Below are 20,082 nucleotides of genomic sequence, written 5' to 3' on the forward strand. Positions count from 1 at the left end.
CCACATTCTGAGGCCTGGGCCTGAGCATCTGACTGGTCAAGCTCAAGTCGCATGCTCTCACCTGGGTGTCAGGGCGTGGGACAGGAAGGAGGGAGGATCTGATCCTCTCTGCTCAGAGGAGAGGCACCCAGCCTGCTGTCCAGCACAAGATGAAGAGCCCCCTGAAAGCAGTGTATGGTAAACAAACAAGACAAATGCCAACAAATATCCACTGTGTTATTTTATATTCTCTGTCCAACACATGCTTATGTTGGTTATAAACGTCAGAAACATAGTTTCTCCCTGTGGTGACCAAGATGGCCCCCAAGAGCCCCAGGTCAGCATGGAACATGGCTGGTTTCTGGATAATTCTGGTACAGAAACCTAGGAGGACTCTGACTGGCCCGGCTGGGGTCATGTGACCATCTACTCAGGACGGAGAAGGCATGCCCGTCTTGAAAGGGTTTCAGGGTTCTTGTCTCACTGAGTCGAAGAATGAGTCTCGCAGACACAAAAGGGTGAAGTGAAGTGAAAGTTTATTCAGTGAAGGTGAGAACAGAGAGGAAAGAAGAAAAGCTCCCTAGAGTGAGAGGGGACCTGAATAGGGACCCCTGAAGGCTTTTATGGTCTGTCTCTTATAGAACACTGGCCAGGGACTTGAATCTTCTTGATGTCACCCCTGATAGCGCCATGATTACTTCTCCTTTGACTATCTCGGCTCTGCTGTTTAAGACAAACGAGGTGGTGTGGTTCTGTTCCCTTATCTCTGGTTCTGTTACTCCTCAGCATTTCTGGGATTTTGGGTGAGCCTGATCACCTAGCCCCCTACCTATGTCTCCCTACCTAGCCCCACCTGTCCCTTACTCAACAGGAAGCACACAGACAAATGCTCTCTCCGGAAGAGAGAAAGGACACGGGGTGGAAAGCACCTCATGACGCTGGACACAGAGGAGGTCCTCCGGCTGTACCCGTGATGCTGGATGGCCCGGCGTGCCAGCTCCCCGTCCTGGCACTTGAAACAGGACGAGGCTATTCCTGTCTTCCTAGGGCCTGACAGCCTGTGTCTGGGACTCGGAGGTCAGGGCAGGTCTCATGAGGACAGGTGGTGAGGGGAGCAGGTCCCCTCTGCTTCTGTGAGCCTGTCCAGACCGGCTCAGACTGGAGCGAGCACAGGCCACGGTGCATGGGGGGGGGGCCCAGGGGGGAATCTGTTCTATTTGCTCGTTCATTCTACAGACGTTGAGAGAGAGCAGCACGGTGCTAAGTGCTGCGTGTTCTCACCCTCGTGAAGCTCAGAGTCTGGTAAAGGAAGCATCAGGAAAGTTCCTTGTAGCAGTGCTATGGCTTGAGAGGGCCGGTAAGCCCAGGGCTTGACGAGCCAGCCCGGAGCTGGACTGCAGAGGTGAGATCCCCGCTTTCCCATTCATTAGTTCTGCTACTCAGCCTCTCTGTGTCTCTCAGTCTCCTCATCTGTGTAATGGATACAGCGCTACTTGCCTTGTAGGGTTGTTGGGAGGACTCCTGTGTTGGTACATGTAACACTGCTCGAACAATGCCTGGCGTGGTCTGCTCTGAGTAAACATTAGCTAATATTGTTGTGATGAGATCATTGTTTCTCTGACGTGCTCTCCTTGCATCCCAGGCACACGCAGCTGGGGCGAGTCAAGGAACACTTCCTGAAAAAGAAACCACCTGGGAAATGAGGGGTAGAGGGAGGGAAGGGTGTTCCAGGTGGAGGGAACAGCTTGTGCAAAGCCCTGAGGGGCTGAGAGAGCGTGCTGCTCCATGGGACAGGAGCGGTGGGGAAATTGCATAGTGTGGAGAAGAAATGAAACAGTTCTAGCGAGGAACCCCAGACAGTGGGGGGAGCAGGCACGAGCCTGGGGATCCAAACAGGGCGAGGGTGGCTTTCGAGTGTCTTAGAACGTAGAGCAATAGGGAGTGAGTGCAGTCAGGGAACGGGCTCATCTTCATGCTACCTTCACCCTTGAGAGAGACAGAGACAGGGAGAGACAGAGAGAATGGGTTAGCAGCCCCTGCACGCTCCCCTGCCCATGGAGCCCATCTAGGAAGTGGGTTTGAAAGTGGTCCAAGTGAACAGACTAGGTCATGATGACACAGGGCATAATTGGCCGATGACTGAGCTGCACCCACTGGCTCGTCCAGCAGCCGGGGAGTTAGCTCACGGCTGGCACAGCCTCCTTTGCCGAAGCCACCCTGGGCTGGAGTGAGCCAGGAGCGTGTTCGGGCAGCAGTCCTCCCAGGCAGCGCAGGTCCCCGGGCGCTGGCTTGTCTCTACCACAATAAGGTGGATGCGCCCCTGAGGCTTGTCTTCTGTTGCGGGAAATTTCGTGTCCCCCGGCATCTGGGTGGCCCGCCTGGCAGAGCACGCCCGGGCCTGGTGGGATTAGGGTCTGACCTTGTTTTTCTGGGCGCCTGGTTCTGCCAGCATCCTTTGGCTTTCCTCCCCGGGCTGTCCGCCTTTGCAAGGCTCAGAGGGAGAGAAAATGTGTTCCCCAGCAGCAGGAAGGACTTAGGTTAGATATAAAGCAAGCCCCTTCGCCCAGGTGTTGGAGGGCTCTTCCTCCCAGTGCCTGTGCTCCCAGATCCCTGGTTTGTGCAGAGGAAAGGGAAGTCCCTACTGCCCTTTCAGACCAGGGAGCCGTCCAGGGCTGGCTTCTGCTCCCTGCACCCAGCTGAGTGCCCACTAAGTGCCCACATCCCTGTGGTGACCTGAGTCGTGACATTCCAGCTCAGCCCTGGCAGCCTAGCTGGAGGGCAGGGGGAGCAACTCCACAGGGGCTCTCGGGCACCAGGGCATCCAGAGGGCCAGCGATCCCTGGGACACCACCTGAGGACCAGGAGAATGGAGAACGGATCCTGTTTCAGCAAATCCGCACCACCTGCATGTGCTGGGGGCCGTGGGAAGCAGTCTAGGGCTCCGTCCCTGCCTGCTACAGGTGACCACGCACCTCAAGTGGCGAGTCCCTGACTCAGGGTGCTCCACACCCCACACATGCCTTGATGCTAATAATAATCCTCAGGTGGGTACTGATCTTCAAAGGTTGTGGAGAGCTTTCATGCACCAGATTCCAGCTGATCCTCCCAGCATCCTCATGAGGCGGGTTAGGGTAGGAAGCCCCCTTGTACAGAGGAGGAAACGGAGGCCGAGAGGAGAGAGCTGAGCCCCAGCACTGGGTTCCTGGGGAGCACATCTGGGGCCAGAGTTGAGGCATTTAGCCCCCCTGCCTTTGCTCTTACCATGTGGATAACACACTGTCAAAGCTGGTCACTCCCGGGGCCCTGAGCTGTGGACAGGGGTGTTTAGAATAGGAGCAGGGAGGGAAGGGAGTGGGGCTATGGAGAATGGTGTTTTCCTAAGCTGGGCTTTTCTTCTCCTTCCTGTGGCAGACCTGCTAGTCACCGCTGCATGATGAGACTCTGAGGGGGAGACCTGAACATCTGGGGGGAGGTGGGGCCGGTCGACGTCATCTCAGTCAGCTTCGAGGGAAGGATGCAGGGTGCAGGGAGTGGCTCAGGCCACCCAGCAGGTCTGGGACGAACGGGGTGACTGGTCAGTGCAGCGCAGAGTAGTTTATCTGGTCACATGACTGATGTAGCACTGATAGGTTTCACCATCTTAAGAATAATAGTTTTAAAGTATAACTTTGTCTAGGGCTTACCGTAGAGCAGGCACCATGGGAAGGGCTCGATATTTGTTACTTCAATCCTTGAAATGGTTCGTGAAGCTGATATTATTACCATCAGGGCCGGCTTCATGAGCAAGGGACCCGGGCAGCCCCACTGGGCCCCATGCCTACATAAATGCTCTGCAGTTGCCATCTTGAAATTCTTCATACTTTTCCACAAGGAGCTCTGCATTTTCATTTTGCGCCTAGCCCAGCAAATTATGTGGACGATCCTGGTTATCCCCTCTTCTTAGAAGAGGACACAGAGGCACAGAGTGGTCGAGAAGGGACATGTCCAAGATCACAGAACGGGGTGCCCTTGCGGGGGGCTGTCTAACCTCTGGAGTAGACAGAGGCCAGCCAGAGTCCAAAGACTGTACCCAAATCCGGCTGCCAGCACCTGTCTGTGGTCAGGGGTGACTCACTTCACCTCTCCCCACCTCGATTTTCTCATTTGTGAAACGGGCCGATCCCACCTGCTCCTCGGGGCCACTGGGAGGCTTGAGAGAGAGGATGCGTACACGGGTTCTTTCACACACTCCCTGAGCTCAGCAGATCAAAGGATCATCATTAGCTGACTCACAGTGCATTGGCGCTCCTGTTAATGCCTCCACGTCTTTCTGACACCGTCTTCACAGGCCTTCTCTGGATTGCTTTAGAAACTGCCAATTAAAATAACTCCCCGTACCCTTGGAGGCAGCCTCATAAAGTCATGGAGTCATAGCTCTTTCCCACTCCAAAGGGAAGACCCTTCCCTAACAGGTTCTCCCTCCAGCCACAGCTGCCCCTGCCTTCTGCAGTGAAGTGTGCAGCTCAGGGAGAGAACAGTCCGTGTCATCTGCTCACACAACTGCGGTGTGGAGGGAGCACTACTTACGGTTTGTCTGCCATGAGATCCTCTCCACAAAGCTTCACTGGAAACCATCAGAGCTCCCCTGCCTGGGGCGGGGAAAGAATCCTGTAAGGTAGAGCCACCCCGAGGCACATTCAAAACATTCTGGCACCTCAGCAAACAGGCCTCCGGCGCCTGGGAGGGGCTGCTAATAGGTCTTTAGATTCTGAGAGATTCTAAAGAAGCCTGTGTGACCTTGAAACTGCACAGGAAGCCCCTCCTGAGAACACCCAGCATTTGCAAGCATGCTACACCTGCAGAAAGTGTGTACGAACCTTAGTTCTGCCAATCCCCCAAACCTAGGAGATTGGTATTATCACCCCCATTTTATAGGCAAGGAGACTGAGGCTCAGCAAGCCTGACAGCACCTACAGTTCGGCCATCTGATCCCTAGTCTAGTGTTTCTAGCTCAAGACCAGTGGTTCCCAGCCCTGGCTGCTCACTCACATCCCCTGGGGAGCTTTAAAAACACGCTGATGGCCAAGTGCCGCCCCAGATTAATTGAATCAGAACCCCTGGGAGTGGAGCCTGAAAATTCATTTTTGTGGAAGTTCCTCTGAGGATTCCCATCTGGGTGGCTAGAGGTGAGAACTAGGTTTCTCTGCCATTAGTTGGGATAGAATATTCCTCCTCATTCCTCAGGGATGCCCCCAAATGGGCCAGGCTCAGAGCATGGGGAGGACAGCCAGACTTCCTTTGGTCAGATTGAGTTGCAGGCGGGGATTATAGAAACAGTCCAAAAAACCAGCAAGCTCTGTTCTTCTTATTCATCTTCTTTTTTTTTAAGATTTTATTTATTTGAGAGAGAGAGAGAGTGAGCACAAATGGGGTGAGGGGCAGAGGGAGAAGCAGACTCCCTGCTGAGCAGGGAGCCCAACATGGGTTTCGATCCCAGGACACCCTGACCTGAAGGCAGACACCTAAATGACGGAGCCACCCAGGTGCCCCCAAATTTTATTTATTTGAAAGACAGAGAAAGGAGAGGAAGAGAGCATGAGCAGGGGCAGAGGGAGAGAAAGAGGAGTAGACTCCCCACTGAGCAGGGAGCCTGATGCAGGACTCAATCCCAGGACCCTGGGATCATGACCTGAACCGAAGGCAGACGCTTAACCGACTGAGCCACCCAGTCTGTTCTTCTTGAACATCTCCATTGCTGGGTGGGAGAAAAGCCCCAGAGCTTCCCTGGGGGGCTGAGTCTATGTTTTTATTTTGCCCCTGCCCAACTCTCTGCCTCTTCCTATGTCTGTCCACCAACACCCCGTGCCCAGTTCCCATCACCCAAACAAGTAATCAGAACTCTTAGTTTTAGTTTTTCTCCTTGCAGAGATCTTTTCAGGCTCATAGAAGTCAATAAAAATCTGTCCCTTCTCCTCCTTTTCCACACCAACAGTGTACTCTCCAGACTATGAATGTCTTGTTTGTTTGTTTTTTTCATGTTAGCTTTATCTTGGACATTATTCCACATGAATTCATTCTTTTTCTGCATGCCCTCAGCACATGTTTTTAAAGATCACCCTGAGAACCAAGGACTTCTCTCCTTGGTTCAAGTCAAATGTCCTGGACCCTGTGGGCGCGGGGATGAGGCTGGGAGGCTGGGGTCTCTCACTCGGACTCGGAGTTCCTTCTCTACCCTGTGCTCAGACCACCTCCCCAGAGATGGGAAGGCCAAATCCGATGAGAGCCGTGCCCTTGTCCATGAGGCGCTGCAGTGCGGGCATTTTAGGTAAATGTGGGAACCATCTTTCTAGAACGGTGAGTCACAATCCTCGCTCGGTTTAACAGTCCTCCTTGAGGGAGTTCGGCTCTTCCCTTAGCCGTTACAGGTTTATTTGCTTCCTCCTTGGAAGAAGTGAGGTAAGGTGTTGTTCTTGGAGGAAGAAGCTGAGAGTGTGCAGTAAGACCTGGAAGAGCCAGCGCCTGAGGACAGGGGCTGTGGGGGGCGGGGCGGGGCGGGGCCAGCTGTGTCGGCCTGGGGACCCACAGGTCACTGTCCCTCAGAGGAGAGACCTGACCCTTCAGAATCAGACAACCCAGCCTTGTCCTCGCTAATCGCCAAGAGCTCTCTGGTGAGTCATTCAACCTCACAGAGCCTCAGGTTCCTTGCATGTAAAATGGGGACAGAAAGAAGTAACTTACAGACTTGCCTTGGGGACTGAATGTGATAATGGAGGTGGAATCATTTCATTAGACGGTGAAACACTGTACAGAGCATTGATTTATTATTAACTTCTCTGCGTTGAGTTAAGGCTTGAACTCGCCTCACTTCTCGTCCTGAGTGAGCAATCGGCAGCCCTGTCACCTAACCTCTCTGAGCCTCAGTTTCCCCTCCTGAGGAGCTCAGGAACGTTGCAGGCCTCCTGCCAGGGGAGGGATTAGGACTGACATCATTTGCATCCTTCCTGCAGGGCCTCCTCCAACCAGCCGGCAGCCTCTCACCGCCTGCCCTTGCCCGTAAGGAGGGAGCTGAGTCCTGCTTCCCCCCCTGATCCGCCCGCACCTCCAGGACTTCTTGGCAAATCTGCCCCCAAAGATTCCTGCTGACGCTTGTCTGTTCCTGCCCTTTTGTGAAACATGGCACCCACAGGACTCCGGGAAGAATCTTAAATCCTGAGCCTCCACAGCGGCTCTGGAGGGCACTCCGTGTGGCTCATCCACCGTCTCTGTCAGCTCCGGGAGCTGCTCACATCCCAACAATGCCCTCAGGAGCCCTGACCCCAGCTGGATGAGACCATTCCTGAGTGGGACCCAACCTTGCCACCCACCAAGATTCCCACACCGCCCCCCACCACCTCCCACGCCCGGCTGCCCCAGCAGACTCTAGAATGTCTGTGCCTCAGATCCAAGTAGAAGAAGTGGCAGGTGGGCAAGAAGAGACGGCAGGAGAAGCCCTGCCTCCCGATGACCACCTCCGGAGCCTGAAGGCTCTCACTGAGAAACTGAGGCTGGAGACCCGAAGGCCCTCCTACTTGGAATGGCAGGCCAGGCTGGAGGAGCCAACATGGCCCTTCCCGAGGCCAGCTGCTGAGCAGGGGGAGCGTGGGGAGGAGGAGCCCTCATCCCCGGGGAGAGAGCCCAGGCAGCATCCCCCACCTAACGGGAGTGCCAGCCAGGACACTGGGCCCCAGCCCACCGGCAAGCTGGAAGGCTTTGAAAGTATCGACGAAGCTATAGCCTGGCTCAGGAAGGAACTGGTAAGAACCCCCGGAAAAGATGCTATTCTCTCTCTCTCTCTCTCTCTCTGTCTCTCCCTGTCTCTTCTGTCTTTGTCTCTCTTTATCTCTCTCTCTCTCCCCCATCTCTGTCCTTCCCAACTGCACGTCTGTCATTGTCCTATTAAATCCAGGGTGGACCTCATTACTATGTAGTTATAGGAGATCCACATGCCAGTCAGCCCCTAGTCACAGGTACTTATGGAGGAACTGTGTTTAAGGAGCTGCCCACAGGTTGGTGTGGTTGGATGGGGCCTGAAAGCTTTGGGCTAGGTCTCGGAGGCTGAGTGGGAGTCTGCCCAGAAGTCAGGAGCTGGGGGGGCATCCGAGGGAATGAGCATGAGCAATAGGTACGCTTGGGGCTGGGGGCCAGCAGCTTGACCTTTTCTCTGCCCAGGGGCCCAGCAGGCTCCCAGCAGGCTCCCAGCAGGCTCCCAGCAGGGACATGTCTAGCATGTGGGAAAGGGAATGGGTGTTCAGAGCTTTGTGCCCATAGCCCAGGGGAGAATCACTGGTCCCAGGCATAGGGCTCCTCGGCAAAGTTGGGCACACTGCTAATGCTCCCCGTGATCTCAACTCCTGCCCCTCCTCATCACCTGTGGCCCAGGTCACACCTGCCCAGCCAGGCCACTCTAGCCACAGGTGAGCCAGCAACCAACGGCCAACGGCCTTCGAGAGCCACTCATAACTCCTGTGTCCACAGGTTAGGCAGAGGCCTCCCGGTTTGTTCTGCAAAAGCCCGAAAAACAGATCCCATTTGGGACCTAGAATTCCTCAGGGGTTGAAATAAATCATTGGGGCAGGGGGAAGGGGAGGCTCAGGGACTCAGGTGTTCTGATGCATTGGAAATCTTTTTTGGTTTTCATGTTTAATGTTTAATGTTGAAACTACTTCCCAAAACACACCACTCCACGACGTCTGTCTTTAGTAACTGGAGTGTCAGTTGGCTTGCATAGCAAATGGGGCATCTGTGGATTCAGGCTGGGTCTCTGGACACTCCACTGCCACGGGGTGCTCTTGGGGGGTTTAAGAGGTGAGTCGAGAGGGACACGCGGTGGGCCTGGCTCTTTAAAGCTGCTCCTTAAACTCCTGAGGCTGAACTGCTTTAGTTGGTTTTCACAAAGAGAGCAAAAATATCCCCATCAACCAAGGATTCAATTACTGGGCTCTGGGTCCATTTGAGGTTTTATTGCTTCTGGGAAGGGAGGCCTTTGCTTTAGAAATAAATTAGCATTCCTCGTGGGCCCCCTTTTGGGGTAGAGAGTAGAGAAGGTATTCCCTGCGTGTGAACCAGGAGGGAGTTCTCTAGAGCTTGTCCTCCTCATCCTCTAGATGAGAGAGGTGTCTCTCAACCCCCGCTGCATATTAGAGTCACCTGGGAAGACTTAAAGTGTCCCAGAACCTAGATGCACCTCAGATCAATCAAATGAATGTCAATGCGTGGGCCCCAGGCATCAGTAGATTTTAAAGTCCCCCCCCCCCCCACCTCCTCTCTACCCCTGGCGCTTCCAAACACAGCCTAGGTTGAAAAGCATTGCTGTAGATCTGCAGGCTGTGCCCCTTTTCCTCGACCAGCCATTGCAAGCTAAGCCGCATGAGTGCGCAGGCCGGACTATATGCTGAGAGAAAGCAGATGGGCCAGGTCAAGGACAACCATGGGTAATGTAGAGAGCAATGCTCTGTAGGCAGAGAGAGAAGCGCTAATTGTCAGGACTAACTCAGCTGCCAAAGGCTGTCTGAAGTAAGTACAGGGAATGTCAGCATTAATAATGCTTTATATTTGCATGATATTTTTCTTTTTTTTTTCATATACAGTGTAGTAGGTTTTTTCCCTAAGTTTTTATTTAAATTCCAGTTAACATACAGTGTAATATTAGTTTCAGGTGTATAATATAGTGATTCAATACTTCCATGCATCAGCTGGTGCCCATCACAAGTGCCCTCCTTAATCCCCATCACCTATTTCGCCCATCCCCCTAACCCCTCCCGTCTAGTAACCATCAGTGTGTTCTCTATAGTTGAGAGTCTGTTTCTTGGTTTGCCTCTCTCTCTCCTTTTTTCCCTTAGCTGGTTTGTTTTGTTTCTTAAATTCCACATATGAGTGAAATCATATAGTATTTATCTTTCTCTGGCTGACTTATTTCACTTAGGAGTATACTCTCTAGTTCCATTCATGTCAAGATTACATTCTTTAATGTATTTGTATTGTAATGTAATGTATTACAAATGGCAAGATTACATTCTTTTTATGGCTGAATAATATTCCATTGTATATATACATTCACCAGTCAGTGGACACTTGGGCTGCTTCCATAATGTGGCTATTGTACACAGTGCTGCTGTAAACATCGGGGTGCATGTATCCCTTCAAATTAGTGTTTTTGTAGTCTTTGGGCAAATACCTAGTAGTGCAATTGCTGCATCGTAGGGTAGTTCTATTTTTAACTTTTTTTTTAAGATTGTATTTATTTATGTAAGAGAGGGAGAGCAGGGGATGGAGGGGAGTAGGGGGAGAGGGACAAGCAGACTCCTCGTTGAGCATGGAGCCCAATGTGGGGCTCAATCTCCCGACCCTGAGATCATGACCTGAGCTGAAACCAAGAGTCCGAGGCTTTAACCGACTGAGCCACCCAGGAGCCCCTCTATTTTTAACTTTTTGAGGAAACTCCATACTGTTTTCCGGAGTGGGGGCTGTGCCAGTTTATTTGCATGGTATTTACCACCCTTCCCGCCATTTCTCTGTGCTACCGGGGATGGGTAATAATAGTAATAATAATAATAATAATACCGAGATTTGTCACTAATTGAGTGTGTGTTGTTTGCCACACACTTCACATGCATTACTTACCTCTTTTGATTGTCACATCACTTTCCTGTCAACCCCATTTTACAGAGGAGAAAACCGAGGCTCAGAGAGAGAGTCAAAATTTGAACTCTGGCCCATCTGGTTGCGTTGCCCATGCTCTTCTTAGCCACCATGCTATGTAGTATCTTCGAAAGGCAATGGATCTTGCTGGGTGATTCCTAAAAATGTACATTCACAAAGATGCCAGCAGTGAAGAGAATGCCTGGGAGTGGGGGCCAAGGAAGAAATAAGACTGAACGAGAGTCCCAGTCCTCACACCATTTTTTCTTTGTCTTACGTCAGACCTATGTGATTGCTGTCACTGTCTCCATTTTACAGATGAGTAAAGTGAGGCTCATAGAAGTCAGATGCCCTGCGTAGGGTTGTATGACTAGGAAGTGCCAGAGCCAGAGCTTGAACTCAGCCTTCACCATTGAGGGTGGAGAGCTATGGGGAGAGAAGCAGGAGAGCTGGCCCTCCCGCAAAGGGCCCAGTTGGGCATGCTGAATGAGCAATGACAGGGGTGGATTTGTGCTCCAGAAATTCCTCTGGAGCACTTCTTAGAGCAGTGACTCCCAAACTAATGTGCATACAGATCACCTGGCTCTCCTGGTAAAATGAAGATTCTGATCCTGTTGGGTCTGGGACGGGGTCCACGATTCCAAATTTCCAACAAGTTCCAAGGTAATGCTATACTGCTGGTCCACGGACCACACTTTGAGAAGCAAGGACTGAAAGGCAGGCAGGACTGGGGCCAGGGAACCAACAAGGGACCTCAGAGGGAAGCCCCAGGGATCCCCAGGCCTGCACCCTGAGCTGAGCTGCTGCCATAGCTGCCCTTTTGGCTCAGGGCTTAGTCAGTCATGGGCCTGTGGGAAGGAAGTCCCAGCATCCCACACCGAGTTGTCCAAGAACCAGATTCCATCAGAGATTGTATGTCTGAGGTCAAAAGCAGCTCAAATGCAGACTGGCAGGCTGGCCAACTTGAACATGCAGTTCTGCCCACTTCGCTTCCAGATTAAATAGTAACAAAGGCAACTCGTAAAATCCTTGGACTGGATGGAAAACACGGAGTTCGATATCTGCACAGCAAACGCATTCTCACATTTTTAGAATTTCAGTCAAAACACTTAACTTCATGTCATTTGTTTTCCTAATTTGTCATCTGTCAACTCACTGCAGGTGTCGTTAAAAATTAACCTGTTTTGGGGGGCCTGGGTGGCTCAGTCGTTAAGCGTCTGCCTTCGGCTCAGGTCATGGTCCCGGGGTCCTGGGATCGAGCCCTGCTTTGGGCTCCCTGCACAGCGGGAAGCCTGCTTCTCCCTCTCTCTCTCTCTCAAATAAATAAATCTTTAAAAAAAAAAAAAATTTAACCTGTTTAAAGAACCCAGTGAAAGTAGTTTCAGATAACCTTTGTTTTATTTTAAGCCCAGAGTTAAGTTGTCTCTGTAGCTGGGTAGGCTCATAGGCAAATTTGTCTTTTCTCCCCATGTGGCTAAGGTAGCAGATTAAAAATCTGTAATTCAGACAATCGGGTGGCTGCTTTCCCTCCAGGAGGCCAAACCCTCAGTTTGTTGGAAGTTTTGGCTCCGGAGTAGGTTGTGCCCAGTAGAGGGCAGGCCCGGGACAGCTCTGTGATTACCACAGGGCTGTCCCAGGAGCTGTTGATAAAACCAGTGAGGCCTTGGTTATCATTGTTGACCCTTTCAGAGGCAGGCCAGGCTGGGTCTGGACAGACAGGCTAGTCCACCCCCTGTCTCCTACGAGGCCAGCTCAAAGGCAAAGAGTGACTGCCTGAATCTTATTTCCAAGGCAAGAAAGGATCCTAAGAGCTCCCTTGGGGGTTCACTCTCCCTCTCTGCTCTCACCACAGGGAAAATGACTAGTCACTCCTGACATGCTCCAGGGACTTAGAAGTAGGGCAGACACTTCCTCCAGTCTCATGTGTTGGAGGATATGAGGAAGGTGGAGATCCTCAAACCCTGTTGGCATTACTCCTCCAAGCAAGGAAGGCCTGACCTTTGGCTTCCCCAAGTATCCCGGGCCCCTGTCTCCATCTGGCTATGGCAGGCGGGGCTACGGCCTCTGTGTGCAGGGGACAGACCCGGAGCTCAGTCCAGTGGCCGTGGTGCATCTCTGCTTGTTCCAGACTGCTTATGTTGGCAGAAAGTCCCAGCCTCCAGCAACTTGCCTTTGGGGCGGCCTTACTAGGTGGCCAAGGGGTGGGGGCAGTCCTTCAGGAAAGAGTGAGCTAGAAAGGGCGTACCCCAGATGCTGTGGGACTCAGTTCTCTAGCTGAGTCTGGAATTCAGAACATTTCACAAACCTCTGTGCTTGGTCTCAGAACTTGCAGCACAAGGGGGAAAGGGATGCTCCCTTGTCTCCTCTCTTCAACCCTGCTAAAATGTTCCCCTTGCCAATCCAAAAGATAAAGAAAGGGGAAAAATCTTCCACTTGGCCTGCGTGGTGCCAAAACTAAAAACAGAACAGTCCAGCTTCCTAAGGGGTTGTCTTTGGGGCAAGAATCCTCGGGCGTGAGCAGATACGTTTCTTTTAGTTTCGTGCAGGTGTTTAATACCCACAGAAAGCCCCCCAAAAGGTGTTTATGGTTGTTAGAAAGAGGGAAGAGGAACCTGACAAGTTTTAATAATTCTAGGGCCTGCCGTGGCAGGAGGTCATGGACCTGAACTCAGCTGGCCCTTCTGTGGCCACAGCTTGATTTCAGCCTCTCCTGATGAAGCCTCTCTTGCCTGTGCCGCTTGGTTGGCAAGCACATGACTGGTGTGTCCCAGGCACGGCCAACAAGGCCAATGTTCCCTGTTTCCACTGAATGATACAGCCAAGCGGCAGTTCAAACGCACCGAGCATCGTCTGATGACAGCCACAATGCTCCCATCTGGGGAGCATGGTATGGTCCCCAAAGCACTTTTACATACAGTATCCTGGGAGAAGGCTTGGAGGTACTTGCTACTCCCATTTTACAGAAGAGAAGACTGAGGCTCAGAAAGACACTAAGCCTGAGAGCAGAGAGGTTAAGTGACTTGCCCAAGGCCATATGCAAGGATATGGCCAAATCAGGACATAGACCCACATCTCCTAGCTCTGGATCCAGATGGCTTACCTTTTGTACTAGGTATAGGTACTGACACTCAGTGTTCTAGTCAGTGCGGCCAGGAGTTGTCAAAAAGCCTGTATTTAAAACCCTGCTGGGCTCCTGGGTGGTCAGTTGGTTGGGCATCTGCCTTGGGCTCAGGTCATGATCCCAGGATCTTGGGATCGGGTCCGGCATCGGGCTCCCTGCTCCGCGGGGAGCCTGCTTCTCCCTCTCCCTCTGCCCCTACCGCCACTTGTGTTCGCTTGCCCTCTCTTTCTCTATCAAATAAATAAACAACATCTTTAAAGGAAATAAATAAATAAAACCCTGCTAATTACAGATCAGGACACGGGTAAAGGGTGAGCGATGCCTCATAACCACCCTATGGCAGGGCCTGGGACAGCTGTGGCCATTTTATGATTAGGATATGCTCAGAGCCATCCAGGGAGGTACTGGCTGAGCTGGGATTTGAGTCCCCAGTTCCTAGTCCAGCTGTTCCTTTGCCCGACTCTGAGTCTTCTCAGTGTAGCTGGGAGCTTTCAGCCTGCCCGGCACGAGCAACCTGCAGGAGGAAGGCTCCTGGCTACACACTTTAGTAACCCTTCAGTCCTTACTAAAGTATTTATAAGCAAAGGCACCAGCAAAGGCAATAGGACAAAACATCAGTGACCTTTATTTCTGAGTGCCAGTGTTATTCTTTGGACTTCTCTGTAGCTTCTGAGGTTTCTAAAATAGGAATACATTATATATCCTTAGGAAGGGAAAAGATTTAAAAATGAAAGGCAAAAAAAAAGAAGAGTTCCAAGCTCCTCTCTGTCTTGCCAGTGTAATTGGTACACATTCCATACCTTGTAATCTACAGGTTTTAAAAAAGGCATAGACTCTCCTAGACTAAGATAAGAAAATTGAGGCCTGGATCCCCAGAAATTCCCCCCTCACAGTGAGAGCTGACGAGGTGGGGACCGTTGGCCAGGGAGATGAAGCCGACTCCAAGAATCTGGTCCTGCCTCTTTCCTTCCCTTGACTGTCTTGCAGTTGAAAGGAGATGGAGGTGGGAGACAGAGGCCTGATGGGGTACCCACTGAGAATAGCAAGAGAAGGCAGCCCTGGAGCTGTAAGAGACAGGCGGGGGAGACCTTTGATCCAATCCTCTGTTCAATCAGTATGGCCAGAGTTCACCGAGTGCCTGAGTTTAGGAGCTGGGTGCAGGTGGGGGCCAGGGTGAATGGGACAGGGTTCCTGTCTTTATGGGGTTCTCCCTTTTGTGGAGGAGACAGACACAAAACACGATGACATGATGTGACAAGAGCCATACTAGAGGTATAAGTACAGTTCCAAACGGCTTTGGGGAGCTGAGGTGCACGCTGAGTGGTCACTGTGTGCCAGGCACAGCAGACAATGAAATTAACCAAAGGGAAATACACAAATCCCTGCCTTCTTCAGCAACCAGATCCATGTCTTTAAGTGTGGTTGACATTAGGCTGCTCCTTATTTCCCATCACATTTTTCCAATAATAAGGAAAACCCAATTCCTCTGATGGGCACCCTCTAGGTTATAATAACTACACAATATGTTAGTGTGTAGTAACTGCTGGAAGAGGTACCCAGGGCATTTGTTAAAAATACAGATCCAGGGACACCTGGGTGGCTCATTCGGTTAAGCCTCTGCCTTCGGCTCAGGTCATGATCCCAGGGTCCTGGTATCCAGTCCCCATCGGGCTCCTTGCTCAGCGGGGAGCCTGCTTCTCCCTCTGCCTGCCGCTCCCCCTGCTTGTGCTCTCTCTCTGACAAATAAATAAAATCTCTAAAAAAAAAAAAAATACAGATCCCTCTCAACCCTCCGTGGAAATTCAGATTCCATACATCTGGGGCGGTGTCTGGAACTTAACAAGTGCCTGTGGGTGATTCTAATGCAACTGGATCACTAACCAGTCACAGGTGGAGTGGGGAAAAGCATAGAATTTGTAACTAAACTAGACTTCCCGTCAGGTTTTACTATACCCTAGCTGTGTGACTTTAGGAAAACCGATTAACCTAGCCCCAGGTTTTGTTATTGTAAAATGGATCTAATAAATACCTACCTGGCAGAGTGTATATAATAAATACCTACCGAGAAAGTCAGGGATTCTGTACTAAATGTCCTGTGCACATTTATATTCATCACATCATTTAATACAGCGCTCTTTTAAGGTAGGCTCCATCCCCATTTTGCAGATGGGAAAACTGAGGTAAAGTAACTTGGCCAAGATCAACCAGCAGAGCGGGGGTTTGAACCCAGAGCTGCCCGACCTCAGAACCCCTGCTTTGAAAGGCTGCTATACAATCAATTGCTCTTGGAATCGAATGAGCATGAAGCCACTTTATATTTCATGAAGTTTTAGGCTCATTCAACACATCCTCTCAACCCCTGGAACTCTAGGCTGTTATTTTCCAAAATTCGCTTGATTTTGCACTTTTTCCAAGAATTCCCCTCTCCCTCTGAGAAATCTTCATTATTGTAATACAAAGGCCGGGTCTGGTCACACAGAGGTGCAGAAGGGACTGTTCAAGCCTGAGACATCCCCCTGGGCTGAACTTCCCCTTTCTGAGGGATGTACTATTTTATAAGCTTCAGGACCCACCCCTGTTCCCAAGCTGCCACCAGCCCCACCCCCCCCAAAAAAATCTGAGCACTGCCCAGAGGCTGTTGTTGGTCATGTCCCTGGGCTCAGGCCTGAGCCAGACACAGCCAGTGAACAGGCAAGAGCCAGGGAAAGGTGACAGAGAGGCTCACTCAAGGCAGCTGAGCCCTCGGCAGGGGAAATGGTTTCCAGGTCTGCACCTGAGTGCCTGGCCCTCAGGAGCCACAGCAACCCTGGGAGGAGAGTCCCAAGCCAGTGGGAAGTCCTGGCCTCCCGTACGGCACCCCTGCAGGGCAAGCGCGCCCACCAGCACCAGCGTCTGAGGAGGACCCCTCTGATAGAGCTAGTTCTAACAGTGCTAGCTAGAAGGATGCACAGAGCCCCCACATGCTAGAGCAGGGAGGAGCCAAAGGGCTGATCACCCTGGTTTTTCAATGAGGGCAGGAGATATGTGGAGAGATTCCATGGGTGCCCATCAGTCAGCTGCCACAGGCTCGGGCCCTGCCCTCCATCCCACCCCCTCCACCCCCAGCTCACACTGTGCCAACAGCCCCCAGGGCCACTGCTGGCCACATTCCACAGCACTCACCAGTTGGTGACCTTACTAAGCACCTGGGGCGTGTGGGGGAGGGGGAGGCGCTGGGTCACAGCCGCTTCCCAGGCAAGCAAATACTCTCCCGAGGTGGGTTTTGTGTTCACCCTGGTGCCCTAAGTTGCTGCGAGTTCCCTCAGGCAGATGAGGCCCAAACCATCTGTTCTTTCCAAGGAGGCAGGCTCCAGGTTAATGGAGTGTGAAATGACTTTGGAGAGCGAAATGGCCTCCATCATGCCTGGAAGGTGGGGCAGAGAATAGATTCGCCTCACTTCCTCTTGAAGGCACCGTGAGAATCTATATATAGAAACTACAGGTGCATGGGAGCCTTGATTACTCATACAAGCCCCAGCTCCAGAGAGCTCTTGTCCCACAAGCAGCAATCCTCACTCGTGGTCAGTCAGTGTTTCTGGCTGGTTCGTGGGCTTGCTCAGCGTCTGGTGTGAAACTCCCACTCCGTCCGTGTCCAAGCTTGGAAGCCCAGAACCCAGGAGAAGTCTAGAAGTCCCAACACGGGTGCTCAAGAGGTCTTCTCGGGGCTGTCTATGGAAGTCAGGGCACCTCAGCATCCTTCATTCAATTGACAGCTGCCCTGGCCACGGCTGATTGATCTCCAGACAATGTCTTAAGGAAGCGCAATCCCCGCCCGGGACTGGTAGCGCTCCCTGTAGGTACAATGTGAAGGCAGTGCGAGGAGCTCATGGGGGAGCAGGAACACAGTCCCCGAGCCAGCCCCCCCTGCAGTCTGGCTGGAAGCCTCGCTCCAGCAGCCTACCTTGAGTGGCACAGCCCTAAGACTGGCTGTCGGTCCCACGAGACCCCCCGCTGGCTATCCAGGGCAGTGGCCGGGAAGTTGGGGAAGGCCCCACACCGGCCAAACTAAGGACACCCTGCCTGGGAGGGTCCCCTGCCTCCATTTCAAATCCTGAAGTGCTTTAGCATTACCAGCTCCGTGAACCCAGATAAGCCACGTGATAAAGGGGATGCTAACGCCACCCTGCCAACCCCACGGGGCTGTGCTTAAGTGTGAGGAGCGACACAGGTGTCAGGTGTAAGTAATCATCTGCAAAGTGTGTGGGAAGCATGATTTGGCAACCAGCTCTGCTCCGGGCCCTGTTGGTGAGCAAAGAAGAATCATACGGGGCCTCGGCACTCAAGTACTCCTGTAACTTAGTAGGAGAGATAAGAGTGACATACAGGAAATAACTAAATGTTTAGCTCTGCAGTTCTGGGGGATAAAGTGGGACTAATACTTATGGAACCTCATGTCCTATACAGAGTGTCTTATATGTGTGTTATTCATGTCGTTCTCGAGAGCAGATATTATGATTATGCCCATTACGCAGATAAGGGAACTGAAGCTCAGACAGCTTGAGCAACTTGCCCAGAGTTGCACCACCAGTGAGTGGTAAATGGAGGACTTTGAACCCACAAGCTCTGTTCACTCTACTCACTGCCTCTCCGCAGGCCTGGAGGGTAGCCTGGGCAAGAAAGTCGTCCTGCAGAAAAACCTGCAGAGCTTGGGGGCTAGGGCTGGGCCTGAAGGATGACGGGATGGGAAGGAGTGGTTCTAGGGCAGGGAATAAGGACCCATTGTGACTGCCATGAAGGGTAAGAGGCTCAGAATGGGAGAGCTGAGGCTGGAGAGAGCAAGAGAGCCAGGAGGGCTGGTGGTACCTTTGAAATGTTTGAAGAAGGGGGAGACCTGTCCATCAGCCTCTTGAGCGTAGGGCTCAGTGCAGACAATGAGGGGGGGGAGCAGGAAGGAACCCACAGTGTGGGGTGAGGGGTGAGGGGTGACTGTGGGCATGCCAGTCTGGGCTTGTCCTTCCCAGCCCGGCCACAGCGCCCATCTCTTCTGCTCTCACTCAAAGAACACAGGATTCCTTTCCTGGATGTGCAGCTTCCAGGATCCACCTCATGTCCAGAATGCAGTCTTATCAGGTAGGGGAAGACGATCAGCATCCCCTTTCCATAAAGGGGTCACATCACGGCCCAGAGCCACTCATCTCACTAGGGGCTGATCTAGGACTGTGTCTTAGTCTCTTGATGCCACTGCCACAAAATACCCCAGCCTGGGTAGCTTCTCAACCACAGATTATCTCATTCTCACAGTCTGGAGGCTGCAAGGCCAGGATCAGGGGACCAGCACGGTCAGGAGAGGGCCCACTTCCAGGTCACAGACTTCTCGCTGAGTCCTCACATGGTGGAAGAAGGGGTGGAGGGATCTCTCTGGAGTTTCTTATAAGAGCGTTAATCCCATTCATGACTTAAGCGCATCCCAAAGGCCCCACCACCAAATACCATCACATTGGGCATTAGGGTTTCAACATGTGAATTTTGGGGTCACACAAACATTCAGACCAAAGCAAACTGGAACCCAGAGCCTCTGGGGATGGATCTGGGGGCTATTCAGGAGGCCAGCCTCGTGGGTGAAGATGCAGTTTGGCCTCGGACCTTCCAAGTTTGAAAATCAAAGACCTGGCCATACACGTAGAGCTTGACTCTTGCCACAGGGGACGGACAGTTCCTGGCAGGGTCCTGCTCTCTTCCCTGGCTCTGGGCTCTGCTCAAACTTTCCCTCCCAGCAGACAATGGCTCCAAGGGGAGCACAAGAGCCCCTCGGAGGAGCGGAGACAGACGAGTCATCTTCTGCCCGGTAATGGGAGCCGTGGTGCCCTTCGGCCCACCCACGCCCCGGGCCAGGGACAGCGTGGCACCCGCCCAAGGCCAGCAGCATCAGAGTGGCAGCCATGAGCTGCTCCAGGAAGAGTTTTCTGCTGCCACCGGCGGAGAGCCCTTTGAGAAGCATGTTCCAGCCTTCCCTCGAGTCAACAGCTTTGCTGGAAAATCAGCCCCCGAGCAGTTTGGTTTCTAGGGGTGTTTGAAAAAAATGTTTTTAATTTTTTCCCAGACCCTAAAGTCGCCTCCAGCAGCACATTTCAGTGACACCACTTGCTTGCTTTCCTAACAGCCTTATTTTGACTCTCTCTCAGAGGCCAAACCCAAGATCAAATAATGAATAATATTTTCTCCGGGCTTCTAAGTGCGTTCCTACACAGCACTGATGAAAACAATAAGCTGGACCTTTTGGTTAAGTTATATAAATCACCAGACAGCTTACAAAAACTATTTCTAAGGTTCAAGAATGAAGTCTCGTA

The 20,082-nt window shown here is 52.1% G+C and overlaps 1 protein-coding gene across 2 annotated transcripts in view; it reads left to right on the top strand.

Moving 5' to 3' along the window:
- The window catches only part of FAM167A (family with sequence similarity 167 member A), a 44,572-nt gene that overhangs the window by 12,343 nt on the left and 12,147 nt on the right, over window positions 1-20,082 (top strand). For both annotated transcript variants that reach the window (XR_013446579.1, XM_036092330.2), the window contains exon 3: window positions 6,966-7,751. Coding sequence is in view for 1 of the 2 variants with exons in the window: in XM_036092330.2 (XP_035948223.1) it covers window positions 7,383-7,751 (369 nt within the window). In the remaining variant the exon portion in view is untranslated. The remainder of the gene's footprint in view (window positions 1-6,965; window positions 7,752-20,082) is intronic.

Source organism: Halichoerus grypus, chromosome 3, assembly GCF_964656455.1.
Source record: "Halichoerus grypus chromosome 3, mHalGry1.hap1.1, whole genome shotgun sequence".
In the NCBI taxonomy this organism is placed as follows: Eukaryota; Metazoa; Chordata; class Mammalia; order Carnivora; family Phocidae; genus Halichoerus; species Halichoerus grypus.